This window comes from Sminthopsis crassicaudata, chromosome 1 (assembly GCF_048593235.1).
Source record: "Sminthopsis crassicaudata isolate SCR6 chromosome 1, ASM4859323v1, whole genome shotgun sequence".
Lineage (NCBI taxonomy): Eukaryota > Metazoa > Chordata > Mammalia > Dasyuromorphia > Dasyuridae > Sminthopsis > Sminthopsis crassicaudata.
The window spans coordinates 676,934,042-676,949,239 of NC_133617.1; the positions used below are offsets into that span (position 1 = coordinate 676,934,042).

The 15,198-nt window shown below is 37.7% G+C and overlaps 1 protein-coding gene across 2 annotated transcripts in view; it reads left to right on the forward strand.

Moving 5' to 3' along the window:
* The first annotated feature begins 546 nt into the window (after positions 1–546).
* ADCY1 (adenylate cyclase 1) overlaps positions 547–15,198 on the forward strand; it is a 359,348-nt gene continuing 344,696 nt past the window's right edge. Inside the window, exon 1 of one of the 2 annotated variants that reach the window (XR_012484928.1) lies at positions 547–1,804. Coding sequence is in view for 1 of the 2 variants with exons in the window: in XM_074283571.1 (XP_074139672.1) it covers positions 1,175–1,804 (630 nt within the window). In the remaining variant the exon portion in view is untranslated. The remainder of the gene's footprint in view (positions 1,805–15,198) is intronic. The other variant, XM_074283571.1, reaches the window with a different exon arrangement.

Here is a 15,198-nt window from a genome sequence, read left to right on the forward strand (position 1 = left end):
CTAAGTTCAATCCTTTGATTGAGAACCATTTTCATTTAATGGTCCCTCCACTCCCCTCCCACCTCCCACCAACCATTTACACCACTCTAATTTTCATCTCCCCTCGTAGTCCAGGGAAATGAAATTCCTTGAAGGTCTAGACTCCTGAGTAAAGGAGACTGGACTGAGGTGTACGGGGGTACGTTTTGCACTACCCCGCTTAGACGGGATGGCTTTAGAGACCCGCACGCATGCAAGGGGCATTTTGCGGACTTCTTCCCCTTTATTGGTATGGAACGCACAAGACTATTTACAGTAGGCGCAGAGCTGCTCCGGGGGTGCAAATGCAAAGTGGAAAGCGAGGCAGCTGGAGAGTGGGGGTGTGAGAGGGTAAAGGATAGCCTAGTATGTGTAGCCAGGAGTAGGTGAGGGAGGAGAAAGAGGAAGAAAAGGAGGAGGCAAGGAGATAAGAGCCTAAAACGGACTCCAGCGTGGTCCTGTTGTCAGATCTGTGTTTTCCTCTTTTCAATCTGCTGGGATTGGGGAGACGTGTCTGGGTTCTCAAGCAGCCAGTGCGCAGGCGCAGGCCAGTCGGCGCCCCAGAGAAATGCTCTTGAACGTAAGAAGGAAGGGGATCACCCTGTCTCCCTGCTTCCCTCTCCCTAGCTCCTTTTCTCTGTCCTCCTCCTCCTCCTCTTCCTCTCTCCTCTTCTTCCTGGTCCTTGCTCCTCCCGCTGCCCGTTTTTCAGTCCTCGCCCTCTTTGCCTTCCTGACGCCCAGACTTTAGCCTTGCCACGGTTAGCGCGCAGCCCGCTGCCCGGAATGCTCCCGGACGCGCGCCTCTTCCTCCGCAAGGATAGGATAGGATAGGAGCGGAGAGGATAGGGGGCAGGCTAGGCTAGCTCCGTCTGAGCTACCCCGTCTCTCGCCTCTGTATGACTTTTTTCTCTGTCTTGGCTTTGCTCGATTCCGGCTTTTTGGATGGTGTTGGGGATCACCAGGAGCATATTATCCTTTGGGTCCCGGGGAGACAAGGGGTGACTCTGTAGCCCTGGTGCTTGGTTCTTAGAGAGGCGGCGGCGGCGGCGGCGGCTTTGGCAGCGGCTCCTAGCTCGGAGGCGCCCTCGGAGCCCCTCTATGAGCTGGAGAGGAGCGGGGGAGGAGGGGCCCTCGGAGCATCTCTTCCCAGAGGTTTATGCATGGCACTGACATGGAGGAAACACCGTTTCGGAAAGTCAAAACCAAGAGGAGGAAGTGTCCGCCCTGCGGCTGCGCCCCCCCGGGGGGCTCCCCGGTGCTTTTGGAGGCCATCGCGTGCGAGGATGAGTTCGACTGCACGGAGCTCGAGGCCCTTTTCCGGAATTACAACCTGAAACTGGAACAGACCTCCACGCTCAAGGCGCTGGCCGTTCTCATCGTCCTGACGGGTACCCTGGCCCTGGGGGAGCTCATGTCCGGTCCCAGCTTGACCATCTCCAAGGGCTCGCACCCCGTGCACTGCATCATCTTCCTCTCCCTCTTCATCGTTACCAATGTCAAGTACCTACAGGTCACCCAGCTCCAGCAAATCGTCAAACTCATACTGCTCTTCAGTTTCACCTTCGCCTTCCTCTGCTGCCCTTTTTCACTGGGGGCCTACGGCATCGAGCCTCCCACTTCCCCAGAGGAGGGAATGTGGCAACTCATGCTGGTCACCTTCGTTTCCTATTCCTTGCTGCCTGTGCGGAGCCTGCTGGCCATCATCTTTGGGATAGTGGTGTCCGTCTCCCACCTCATCGTCACTGCCACTTCAGTGACTGCCAAAAGACATCGTCTCTGGAGGACGGTGAGTCCATACCTCTCCAAGTTGCCCCGACCTTTCTTCCCCAATTCTCCCTCTCCTCCCCAATTATGAAAGGGAATAGACACCATGTGTCCTATTGTAGGGTCTGCTGAGCCTACTGAGGAGACAGGGTCGTGTGTGTGTGTGTGTGTGTGTGTGTGTGTGTGTGTGTGTGTGTGTGGACTCAGGACAAGAGACTCGTGCGCGCGTGTGTACACACATTTAGGGGAGGCGGTAAAGAAAGAGTGACTATGTGTGTAAGAGTGTAGGTGTGTTCCTAGAGGCTTCCCACCAGTCCTAGAGTGGTAGCGTGTCTGCCGCGCGGCAGCTTTAGGACGTGTGTACCTGTGTGCGCCTCCTCTTTGCAGCTGGATCTCGGTCGGGCTGCTGCGTGTCTGCGTCGAAAGCGACTTTAGAGAGACCGCAGATCACTCGTAGGTTTGGGGAGGTTAACTTGGAGGTTGCTCTGACAATGAACAGACTGGTTGCATGGAGTCAGGAACCATCGGAGTTTAGGCAAACAACCCACAAAACCCAATGAGCCTACTTTGCTCTGAGAGGTCAGAGGAGCAAGGGTTGGAGAGTTTTGGCAGGCTAACCACAAGTTGGGATATGTGCGGGGGGGGGGGGGGGGGATGAGCTCGGTGAGGTCTTGAGAATGAGGTGGGGAGGGGACTCCCCAAAGCTTGTAGGGGGATTGGAGAGCCAGCGAAACTCCGAAAAACTGGTCCGTGTATGGCAGGATCCGAGTTTCATACCTGGAAGGAACCTTAGAGGTCATTTAGTGCAAAACCTTAATTTTTTTTACACATCTGGAAACTGAGGTCCCGAGCGGCAAAGTGAACTTTTGGGACTTGAAATTCTCTGTTCCTCCTGTCCCGGCATTTCTTCCCTCTAGCTCAATTGCGCTTACTCCCGCATCCTTCTGGCTTCACGCAGCTCAGAGCCCGCGACTTAGCACGCCTTCCAACTTTCCACCTGCCCAAGAACGCGAGAAGTGTTTCCTTAGCTCTGCAGCATCCCGGAGATCGGGCCCAGCTAGGTGGTGGCAGCTACAGCTGCTGCTGCTGCTGCTGTTGCCACTGCCTCAAGTGCGGGGGCAGCCTCCACCACAAAGTCCTTTTCCCTTATCCCCAAGAGCTGCTATCAGTAGCTCTTCTAGACTTTCTGGAGGGAGAATCTGTTGTGTGTGAGGGGGGAGAGGGGGTGTAAGGATTGAAGAAGCAGACGAGGAGAGTGTATACTTGTTTGCCTGTCTACAACCAGATGCTAAATCTGTTTTGATCTGCGTTACACCCTTTCCAACTCCCTTACTCTTCGCTTCATTTTGCGTTGGACATGCTCCGCAGTTGGGAGACATTAGGGGCTTTTAAAAGGGACGGTGTGGAGAATAATGGGTGAGAATGGGAAAGGTCTAAATCTTTTCCGATCAAATGTGATGCTTTAGTAGGAGATCTCGGCGACGTCCGAAAAGACTAAAGAAGAATAATCAAGGACTGGGAGATGGATCTCTCGGGTTATTGGCGTTGCTTTCTTTGGCGGGTTTGCTTGAGCGCTTCCAAGCCAGTGGGTCGCAGTCACCTAGGCGGACACTGACACCGAAACACTAGTTCAGACATAGGAAATGTTGCCCACACTCGCATGCAAGAGTGAACTGAACGCATTCACTACAATTAACCTGGGAATCACAGCTGCAGAGACTTGCCTAGTAAGGATTATTCGTGGGCACACGGCCCTGAGCTGGGACCGAAATACGGTTTTCAAGTGGGGGCAGGGAGAAAAAGGAAGGGATAATCTGGCTTTATAATGCACCCTAATAAGCCAATGCTCTATTTTTAAGTGCCCGGTTAGCATTTGCCTTTTAGAACATTACAGACACCATATGTGTAAGATGAAAAGCATTTTACCCCCTCAAAAAAAAAATCTCTAATTCAGCATCCCTTTTATGGCATCAAAGATTCCGAAATAAAGAAAAGATAGGACTAACAAATTTATCTACTGGAGAAGGGAACATTCCCTAAATGGTATGCCTAGGACCCTTGGTGTTTTTGGTATAGGTGAAAATAGGCAAAAGCTGTGGATGGTAAAGCAGCCTAGTGTAATGTGGGAGAAAAAAAAATCAAGAAACCAAAGGTTTTACTCCCAACTGTGCTGCTGACTAGCTTCTTGGCTGTCCCTCTTTGCAACCCAGTGAGTCCATTAGAATATCTCTCAGGTTTCTGCCTCCTTTAGAATTCTGTTTTTAGTGATAAAACGAACCCTCTTGTTCCTTTACTGTCACATCAAGGTCCTACCTATCAGATCTGTAGCTATTAGTTGACCCCAGGCTTCAAAACCTTCTCAACCATTTGATAGTTATCTCCACTTATACTTCCACCACCACCCCTTTCCCAAACCCCATGTAGCTTTTTAAAATTTTTTATTCCATGAAAGAATGGCCTACTTGCATATATGACTAGTTTGATAGTGTGTTTCTCAAGAAAAAAATGTTAGGGACTAAGGTAGATACCCAGTGAACTCTATATTTCTGAAGTTGAACAGAAATTCAGTTTACTTGTCAATGTAAAGGTTCAATATGTGTGTGAATTAAAGTAAACATTTGTTTGCATATAGTATGACTCTAAGACAAAACTATGCTGAGTGAGCTTATTGAATAAATAGATATTTCTTTATAATGTTTTGGGTGGTAGATAAAGGCAAGATATTTTCAGTGCAATTTTTATCTAATGTAATGCAAAATTAGAACAATTATTAATATGACTTGTTTATTAGATCTTAAAACTGCCTTTCAATAAGCTTCACATAGAAAAAAAAAAACATCACAATAAAAGTTGCGATCACCACTGGATATTTTTGAGTTTTTAAAACTGCTTTATTTGTGAGATTTTCATTTATTCCTTTCCTTCATCTTTGGGGTTTCAAAGGAGGAGAAGGGAGGAAGTGGATCTTGTTGAATGTAATTATTCTTAATTAGCTATGTAAACCTTGAATACTTGAGATGAGACCTAGTCCATTAGTATGACAGAATATGATGATTGAGATGTAAAATTAGCACAATTGCAAATAACTCTGCTCCCGCTTGCTGTTCTGTGCCCCTATACTATTTCTTTGTGTAATTTAAACATTTGGAATCATTAACTGATTCTTGATTGTTTTCAGAATAAAGAAATATATCTTGGAGAATCACCGTTAAGGAGAGGGAAGAATTGGTGGGGTTCAACTAAGACCATTTGATTCAATCACTTAGGTCTGTCCCCTCCCATTCTAATCCTCTATGAAATTCAGCAATGTGTGTTTATATACATGCACATGCATACACATACACATGCACACATGCATATATACTTGTATAAGTTTTGTTTATATAACACACAATACATATGTGTATATGCCCCTATATATAGTGCAAGTCAATACATATTGAATATACACTTTCAGTGTCATGAAAAATGGAGATTAAGTTGAGAGTCATGTTACATAGAGGAAAAGTCTGTTATTTTGGAGTTGAAAGACCTAACATTGAATCTGATTCTGAAATTTGCAAATTGAATGATCTCACACTAATCATTTTATTCTTTTGGATGGTCTGGCCCTGCCTTGCCCCATCCACTGCTGGCTCTAAATCTATTAGCCTGTGACAACAACCATAGACTATTTGAGCTAGAAACAACTAGTTTATTTGCCTCATTTTACAAAATGAGGCTTAGAAAATTGAGTCCCTCATAACTTGAACCAGAACACTAGCCTGGGTCTCCTGGTTTCCAGTTCAGTGCTTTTCCCATCATATCACCATGCTATCTCTACTAGAGCTATTATCTCTTTGGATCCTAGGATTTGGTGTTTTGTTTCAACAGTGATGGTTTTGCTAAATGGTCACTTTCTTTTCTGAGAATAAGAAGATTGGCTTCTTAGAGTTGTTTCCACCAATTGCATGTGGCAATGAATGTGGATCCAGAGAATGTAGTGCCAGTACCTTTCACGGTCTCTGATGGCGTGGTCAAGTGACACCCTCAGATGGCTTTTTCAGTCAGTTATGACTCCTCTGTGTTATACAATACTGGATAAAGCTCTGTTTTTAGATATACAGATATCCCAATATGCCTGGGGTGTGGCAGGTGTTATATTTGCAGGATTTTCCATCTCATTTAGCTCCAACCCCATACAGAAACTTGGAAAAATTCCTCCAGTGCATAAGTGAAGTGGAGAAAACACTGCATCTGAAGTCAGGAATTCCTGAATTCAAATTCAGCTTTAGATGCTTCCTAGTTGTGCAATGCTGGGAAAGTCACTTAATCTCTGCTTTAGTTTCCTCAACTAAAATGGGTATAATAATAAAATGGGCATATGATTGTTGTGAGGATCAAATTACATAATATTTACACATAGCAGGCACTTAGAAATACTTATTCCCCATCTCCCAAGGCATAATAGCTATTCTGAAGAGATGTCTTTTGTTTTCTAAAACAAAGAAAGCTCATATACCATAATACTCTGTCTGACAAGTGAATCATGATCTCATAAGGAATATTGCCTTTTTTGCTACTTAAAGTCCCTGCATAATATGTCTTCTAGAAAAGATACTGCCCTAGGGAATTTGCTCTTTTGCCTCCAGGAGGTGGCTTTAAGGTCTGAAGAGCAAATGGAGCTTCTATTGTTCACTCATTATTTCATTGCCTGCACTGCTGTATTGCATGTGTTTTCCAAGCTGGTAACTCCAGGCATCCCTCATGTTCTCTCTGCATTCATTCTTGTAAACTGGGAGACCTCCAGGTAGAATTCTTCAGATGCTAGTGTAGTGATAAAGGATTGGGGGGCTTTAAGGTTTCCTCTCCTGATGGGCCAGAGGTTTAATTTGTAAACCAGTCTCTAGGAGAACTGACAGCTCTTTTATCATGGCCTAGGGTAAAGAATAGTGAATTTGAGTTTGAATCTTGACTCTATTGCTATTAATTTTGTGATCTTAGGTGAGTCATTCATCTATCAACTTGTCTATAAAATTAAGGAATTGGCTTTCAGGTAGCTTTATATGATTCTTGAGCTATTGCCCTTTGAATCCCAGAAGTTGCTCCTAGGGATTCTACCATATCCCTTCCATATAATCACAGAGGTTCATCAAGCATATTTTCTTTGAAGTGTCACCCTAAGGACTCATTTTGTGTTTGCTTGGATAAGGCTAGGGAACACTGACTCTATTGAACAAATGAGGTGACAAATGACGCAGTTGCCTTCGTGAGGTTCTTTCCAGCTCTAAATCCTATAAATTTATGACCTTACTCCAAGTCTTATATCTACTTTACATCTGAAAATAAAATTGGAGAACCTTTTCCCCGCAAGTGTTACCAACCCCATTAGTTCAGAGACTAACAAGAAATTTTAATTCTTCCCTGATTTACTTCCCCAAAATATTTAGGTGGTTTCAATGCTTTCCCATGGACAAAGTCCATGACACCTTCTGCCATGAAGTCTTTATCTCTCTCTTACCTTTTCTCATCTTTCTCTCTCCTTCATTCTTTCTCCCCTCAAGCCCCCAACTTTCTGGTACTGTGCTTCTTCTTTAGGTTTCCAACTCAGTGATATCTGAGTGATAACATTGTCCTTTGTACTGTTTGTACTCTGTACATCTGCTTGATCCCATAACAGAATTTACCCATGAATGTACTACTAATTATGGCTTTGAGACAGAATAAATATGTTTCACACAGTTATTTTCTCAAATACAAACATACACAATGTATTACTTTAAATCAGATTCACTTAAAGCAGTCCTGAATTTCTATCCTGTTTTTGCCATCATATATTTTCTGAGGCCATAGCCATTAGTATACACACTATTATGCGAAATCCTTGATAATGTTCATTATTAAACATGTGATCCTTATACTTTAAAAGATTATGAAGCACTGACTTGGTTGTTGTTCAGAAATCAAGATTTTCCATTGGATGGTCAAAGTAATATAAATGCAGTTTTCAGATGAAGTAATCAAATCTATCTATAACATATGAAAAATGCTATTTTTCATTATTTATTACAGAAATGCAGATCAGAAATAACTCTGAAGTACCACCCCATATCTATCAAATCGGCTAATATGACAAAAAAGGAAAATGAAAAATGTTGGAGGGATATGAGGAATTTGAGACTTTGGTTAGTAGAGTTGTAAACTGATTTAGCTATTCCATAGAGCAATTTTGAACTATGCTCAAAGAGCTAAACCATGCATACCTCTATTAGATTTGTATCCCAAAGACATAAACAATAAAAAGACCTATAGTACAAAATATGTGCTACCACTATTTTTAGTAGTGGCAAAAAAAATTGGAAATTGAGGGGATGCTCCACAAGAGGGGAATGGCTAACCAAGTTTTGATGTATGATTAAGTTGGAACACTATTGTATTATAAGAAATGATGAGCAGATTGCTCTTAGAAAAACCTGGAAAAAACATTTAAGAACTGATGCAAAGTAAGCAGAACCAGGAAAACAATGTACATATTAACAACAATATTGTATGATGATCAACTGTGAATGGCTTAGCTATTATCAGCAATACCATGACCAAAACAATTTCTAATGATGTAGTATTTTTAAAATGCTATCCAGTTTCAGCAAAAGAACTAATAGAATCAATGAAGATCGAAATGTACATTTTTTATTTTCTTAATTTTTTCAGGAGGAGGGTGAGGGGTATCAATGTTCTTTTTATAACATGACTAATATAGAAATATTCTGAATGATTGGACATGTATAATTTATATCAAATTACTTGGTTTCTCAATGATGGAGGAGAAAAAGGAGGGAATGAATTTGGAACTCAAAATTTTAAGAAATGATTGTTAAAAATTCTTTTCACATGCAATTGGGGAAAAAAATAAGATTTTCCATTAGAAATGACTAAATAAAATCAAATTAAAACAACTTTTAGGCACAATCCCATCCAATTGCAAACCTGAGTAAAAAGCAATGAAACTCATTGTGGAGAAACAGGTAGTATTATAACATTTATATAATTTATTATGAAGAATAACCTAATTATGCCCAATCAAATTAGAAAATAATGACACACTTTGTCCCAGAAATTTCATTGTTCAGTATATGTTCTGAAATTGTGATTGGAAACAAATAATTTAAAGAGTAGTTATCTATTCGTGGAAGTTTATATTAATTTTATTGGAAAAGTTCAGGGGGAAAATGGAAAGCAATCTAAATGTCCAGTGATAATGGAATGATTAAATACATTATGTTATATTGATGTAATGGAATACTATAATGCAATTAAGACTGCATGCAAATAAGGCAAGAATGAGGAATATAAAGAATCCTAGAAAGGTCTTTTTGAAATAATGTAGCATAATAAAAGAATCTCATTATCATATAAGATAGAAATGAAAGAGATTGAATGGACAAAGTACTGCAGATGTGAAGGAAATGCTTGGAGTTTACTGTAATACTTTAGGTTTTGAAATTAATAATTTAATATGTAAATAGTTACAAAATTAAATTTAATTAGTTCCATTGATGTTCAATGTTCAATTCATAAGTAATTTAAAATATTTTCACAGTGGAACAGGTCATTGTGACATAAGTATTAGGATAGAATTTAATGCCAAGATCTTTGGACTATGGGTTTTAATTACATTTTACTTCCTATGTACTTAGATAAATGATGTTTCAGTAGAAATGACAAAATCCATACACATTCTGGTATAATTCTGGTGGTCTAGTTCAGTCTCTAATATATATAGTAGAATAATTCAGATAACTAAAGCAATTGAGCAGGAGATGTCTAGTGCAGTGTTTAATAGTAGTGTAGAAATATACTTCAAGGTCAATTTAGAGGACAATTTGGAGGGTTCTTAATTGATACACTAATGATTGGATTTATCAAGCATTCTAATCCACTGGAAAATATTTTAGCTTAAACCATTATTCATAGAACCCATAGACAGCAGATTTTCTTGGCAACCTAGGAATAATTCAGTCACTTTTTGTATTATGAGGTTTTAAAGGATCCTTCAGGAAGGACCTCTATTGGAATATTAACCCAGCCATGATTTACTGAAATATGAATTGATATTATGAAAGGGATCTAGAAAATATTGCTTGAATTTTAAAGTATATAGTAGAATTACCTAAGTGCTAAACTTCTTATTGGTGATAGTCAATTCTATGAATGAGATGCCTAATATGATATGCTCCAAGGTACCTTCAGGGTCCTCAGACTGACCAAAACCCTCGAGTTCCCTGATTACTTTTATGCCTTAGTCTTTCTCCAGGTACATTTTTATGATAAATCTGATTCATGAACTGGTAGGAAATGTTTCTTTTTTTCACTTTGACTCATACCCTGAGGACTAGGCCAAGACTTGGCCCGTATCTTGGGAGTTGGATTGGAAGTAAACCAATTGCTCTACAATATTTACTGTAGAACTTCAACATTTGCATATTCAACTTTTGTGACTTAAAGCATTCAAGTGATTTTATTAATAATTCCATTTTTTATTTTTGCCTTGATAACTGCACACATTTATGTTGGCAATTATGCACCTGTGAAACTGTGTGCAATAGAAAAAAATGAGAAGCATGATGCATGCATGTTTGTGGAATGGCTTGTATCCTAATAAGTAACTTCAAGGTTAATTTGCCTCTACTATGCTCCCATACACTGAGTTCCTTAAAGATCTCAAATAGCACACAAAACATACATAGCTAATATATTTTTTTCAAGCTGGTCCTTCTTTCATGATCTCTACTGCCAAACACCACTATCCTATTGTGGTGGTTTCCTAAGTTGATTCTTGCTTGAAAGCCCTTGTATCTTAGCTCCATTGTTTTTCCCATGATACTCCATGGCAAAAAAATCAATAGAATATCAGGAGCCCACCAAAATAAAATTTACAAGTGAGCCACAGTATGATAATGGGATGAATGTTGAGTATTAAACAACAACATATTACCAAAATGATATACATGTGAAAAAATATTGTAAAAGACTTGAAATTACCCATATTGTTAAATTGAAGGATAACACATGAACAGCTTGATGCTCTGGCATTCACAAATTATCAAATGAACCAGAGGAAGGCTTCACTGGGGAACTCCTTTATGGAGGATTTATTGAAAGCCATAGACAAAACAAAATTAGAAGGTATGGGTCAATTGTGATCTGAACTGATGGGAAGAGTAGTTGGAACCCATGAAACTTTTTCAACTTTTATGAAGTTCCTTATTTCATCATAAGACTCTATTTTCTTAGTTGATATGAAGGTGCTCAAAATCCAAGAGATTGCCATGTTTAAATGACACTACTCCATAAATTTTTGTAGATACACTTAGCAGTCACCTCATCCACTTTATAAAGTAAGAATAGATCTTATGGACTGATCTATTTATGTAGAACTTCCTAAACTTTAACGTACTTTGCATAGATTACCTCATTTATATTCATCACCTTCATCTGAAGGTGTGATGTGGTAATTTCAAGTCATTTACACTATATGAATCATTTTGTTAATATGTTGCTTTGTATTAAAACTCTACATTCATCCCATCACCATACTGTGGGTCACTTGCAAGTTTTATTTTTCTGGGATCACAATAGTCTATGATTCCTTGCCATGGAGCATCATAGATAAAACACTGATACTAATAAAATACAAGAACTTTCATAGAAGGACTCAGCTTAAGAATCACTAAAACATAGGGGCTTTGTGGTAATTGGCATTGGAGACTATGAAAGATGAAACTTAGAATCGGAGGACATGGATTCAAATTCTTCCTCTAATTATATCTACCTGTGTGATCCATGGCAAGAAACTTCTCTGAATCTTACTATCTTTAACTCTAAAATGAAGTAATAAGATGAAATATCCTCTTTAGCTACAGACTGTTCCCTCATCTGGAAAATGAACAGAATTAGATTTGAAGTTTTAAGAGTTATTAAATAATATTTTTTCTTTTTAAAGTCTTGTTGATACTGTTTGTTTGTTTGTTTGTTTTTTACAAAATAAATATTTATAGATTACCTATGAGTAGGAAGGCAATACTTTCTTATCCTAAATTTATAGGTAAGGAAACTGAAGGTCAAAAGTTAAATGATTTTTCCATGATCACATAGTAACTATGTTACAAGGAAAAGTTTGACTTTCTATCTTTCCTGACTCTAATCCCCATCATCTTTTTTGCCTTTCATACTTCTGTTGTTTCTCAATACTCACATTAAATGATTGGTGGTCATAGGACACATAGGCAGATAAAAAGTGAAGAATTTTGTCAGTACTCCATCTCTATGTATGTTTATAAGTGGCAGCTTAAAAAAGCATATTTCTCAGCCTTGACTCTATTCCAAATAAGATCTAATTGGATAATGATTTTGGGTGACAGATTTAGTAAAGAAACTATATGTGTCTTATGGTCAGTTCTAGTGGAGTTGATTTCACATGAAATGTTCTAAATGTAAAATAGCTTTTACTCTTGGTTTATTAACATAGATATGTTATAATAAAAATAGATGTTATAATAAAATATATAAAATAATAATAATATAAAATATAATATATTTTATAAAATATATTTATATATAATAAAATAATATATTTTATAAAAATATATTGTTTTATAAAAATAATAATATAAAATAATAATAAATGTAAAATAGCTTTTACTCTTGGTTTATTAACATAGATATGTTATAATAAAAATAGATGTTATAATAAAATATATAAAATAATAATAATATAAAATATAATATATTTTATAAAATATATTTATATATAATAAAATAATATATTTTATAAAAATATATTGTTTTATAAAAATAATAATATAAAATAATAATAAATGTAAAATAGCTTTTACTCTTGGTTTATTAACATAGATATGTTATAATAAAAATAGATGTTATAATAAAATATATAAAATAATAATAATATAAAATATAATATATTTTATAAAATATATTTATATATAATAAAATAATATATTTTATAAAAATATATTGTTTTATAAAAATAATAATATAAAATAATAATAAAAATATGTTATAATAAAAATAGAGATAGATATCTCTAGACTTAGTTGGATTTTAGAATTTCTGTATCATTATGCATGGGTAGACAGGAAATGTTATACTTTTCAATTATGTTCCCTCTTTCCTCAATTTCTCAAAAATATTGATATTTAAATATTATCAAATGTCCTCCATTTCAGGCAGAATTTTTCATATCACTACATATTTTTGATGTTACAGCTTTCCCATGGTGTTCTTAGACATTTCTACTATTAGTCAGGTTCTGATCTCTGGAGACTTGGATTAGATTATGAGATTCTTGAAGGTGAATACATTAGGATATTCCTTTTTTTTCTTTAAATAAGTTTAAATTCATTTTATGTCTCATAATATTACTTAAAATGTCAAATTCTAAGTCTTATTTTACAGTTTATATGCTTTTTCTTTTGATGTTGAATCTGGGAAACATTCTTTTGTGATAACAGTATGGCGGTATGCAGTTGATTGCCTATCTGTGTCAATAAACTACATTTCCATTATGCTGAGTTCTCTATAAATAGTAAAAGTCAGATAGCCATTGGCAATATACAGAATTCATAATTATAGGAAGAATATTTTAAAAGAAATTCCAGCTAAGTTCTTGTCTTAGAAATGTGAATTTTGCTGAGGCAAAGATAATTGAACTAACATTAAAATAGTGACCTGCAAGAGCATTTGGCAAAATAAAAGAAAATTGCTTATTTGTGGTATAGAAGTGAGCTGGAAACTCATTCTGAAAAGAAAAAGTGTGAAAGAATTCAACTCTAGATTTGGTGTCTGGGGACATTGACTGGGATTCTATCTATTTTGCTTATTCTGGAAACTAAAGCCTAAAGTTGTTTAAGGTTGAGGTTCAAACTCTTCTAACTGTGGGCTAAACCATCATCCCCTGGACAATATAAGTATCCAGAGGAGTAACTACCTGTAAGAATGCTCCATGTGTGTTGGTGTGCATGTATGAGCTATCTAGATAAGGGGTATATTATTTATGGAGGTACTGATAATATCAAAAATATAGTAGGTGAGTAGGTAAAATGCTAGAGAAAAGGGGAAAACCTCCTTATCCATAAGCTAATGGAACAATTGGTTCAACTCCATGATATATCTTAAGCTTTCACAAATAGGAAAGTCATTTAAGCTTTTTGATTTTTAGTTTGTTCATCTTTAAAATAAAAGAGTACAACTTCATCTCTAATTCCATTTTATTATTTAGCTTCTATTATTGGAGACAGAAAGATAAAAATAAACACAAACAAAAATTAACCTTGTCCTTAGGGAGTTTGCATTCTAAGGGAAATACAATATATACATTGATGAGAACATACCACATACTTGCAGGAGAGAGAAAGCAATAATAACTAAGGTGATCTGAAAAGACTTTGGAGAAAGTAATGTCTGAATTGAACCCTCAGCAAAGATAAGAATTGAAAGAGGTAGAGGTAAAGGATGAAATCAAGTGGTACAATGTTTTCCAAGCATAGGAAACCAGTTGAGCAAAGGCATAGAGATGGAATACTATGGAGGGCACAAAATATGCTGTCTGGAATGAAGAGTATGGGAGGTGGCTTTGGTTGAGGGAAGTAAAATGAAATATTATCTGGGAAAGCAAGTTTGAGTCAAATTGTGAAAGGCTTGAAATGCCAAGCTGAGGAGTTGGTACTTTATCCATGGTATTATTAACACAACTGAAGATATCTGATCAAAGAACTGATACAGTAGGACATATAGTTTAGGAAGATTATTTTGTCAGCTTGTTTGAGGGTGGATTAGAAGGAGGAGGGAAAACAAGAAACAAGAAAAGCCACAAGGAAGGCATTGCAAAAGTTCTGGCAAGACCTTTCAGGCAGGATACCTGTACCTGGATAGAACATGGGACCCAGAGTCAGAAAGATCTGAGTTCAGATATGACCCCAGAAAATTATTGTGCAACTTTGTAAGAAGGATGTAAAACTGTTCTTCTGTTTAAACATATAATAACATCTCTGGTAAACCAAAATTTTGGTCAGTTTGTCTGCCAGTAGATGTAGAATTGATTAATACAGTAGAAATTATATGACTAGAAGGATCTCATAGGCACTTTAAGTCAAAGGGTCTACTTTCAGTGACAGAAATGAATTAAAAGTAGCCATGGTACAGGGAGGGAAGGATGAGGAAAGAAACCAGAAAGAGATTCTTCTGGAGCATAGGAAGTATAGGAAGAGAACATTTTTTAAAAGCCATATTTTGAGTTTGGGCTCCTGACCTTTTACACAGAGCTGCCATAGTGGTGCTATGTATTGGAGTGCTTTATTGAATAGTAAATTCAAGTTTCCCAAACACAAGAAAGTTTATACTGTTGCCTACCTGTGCTAT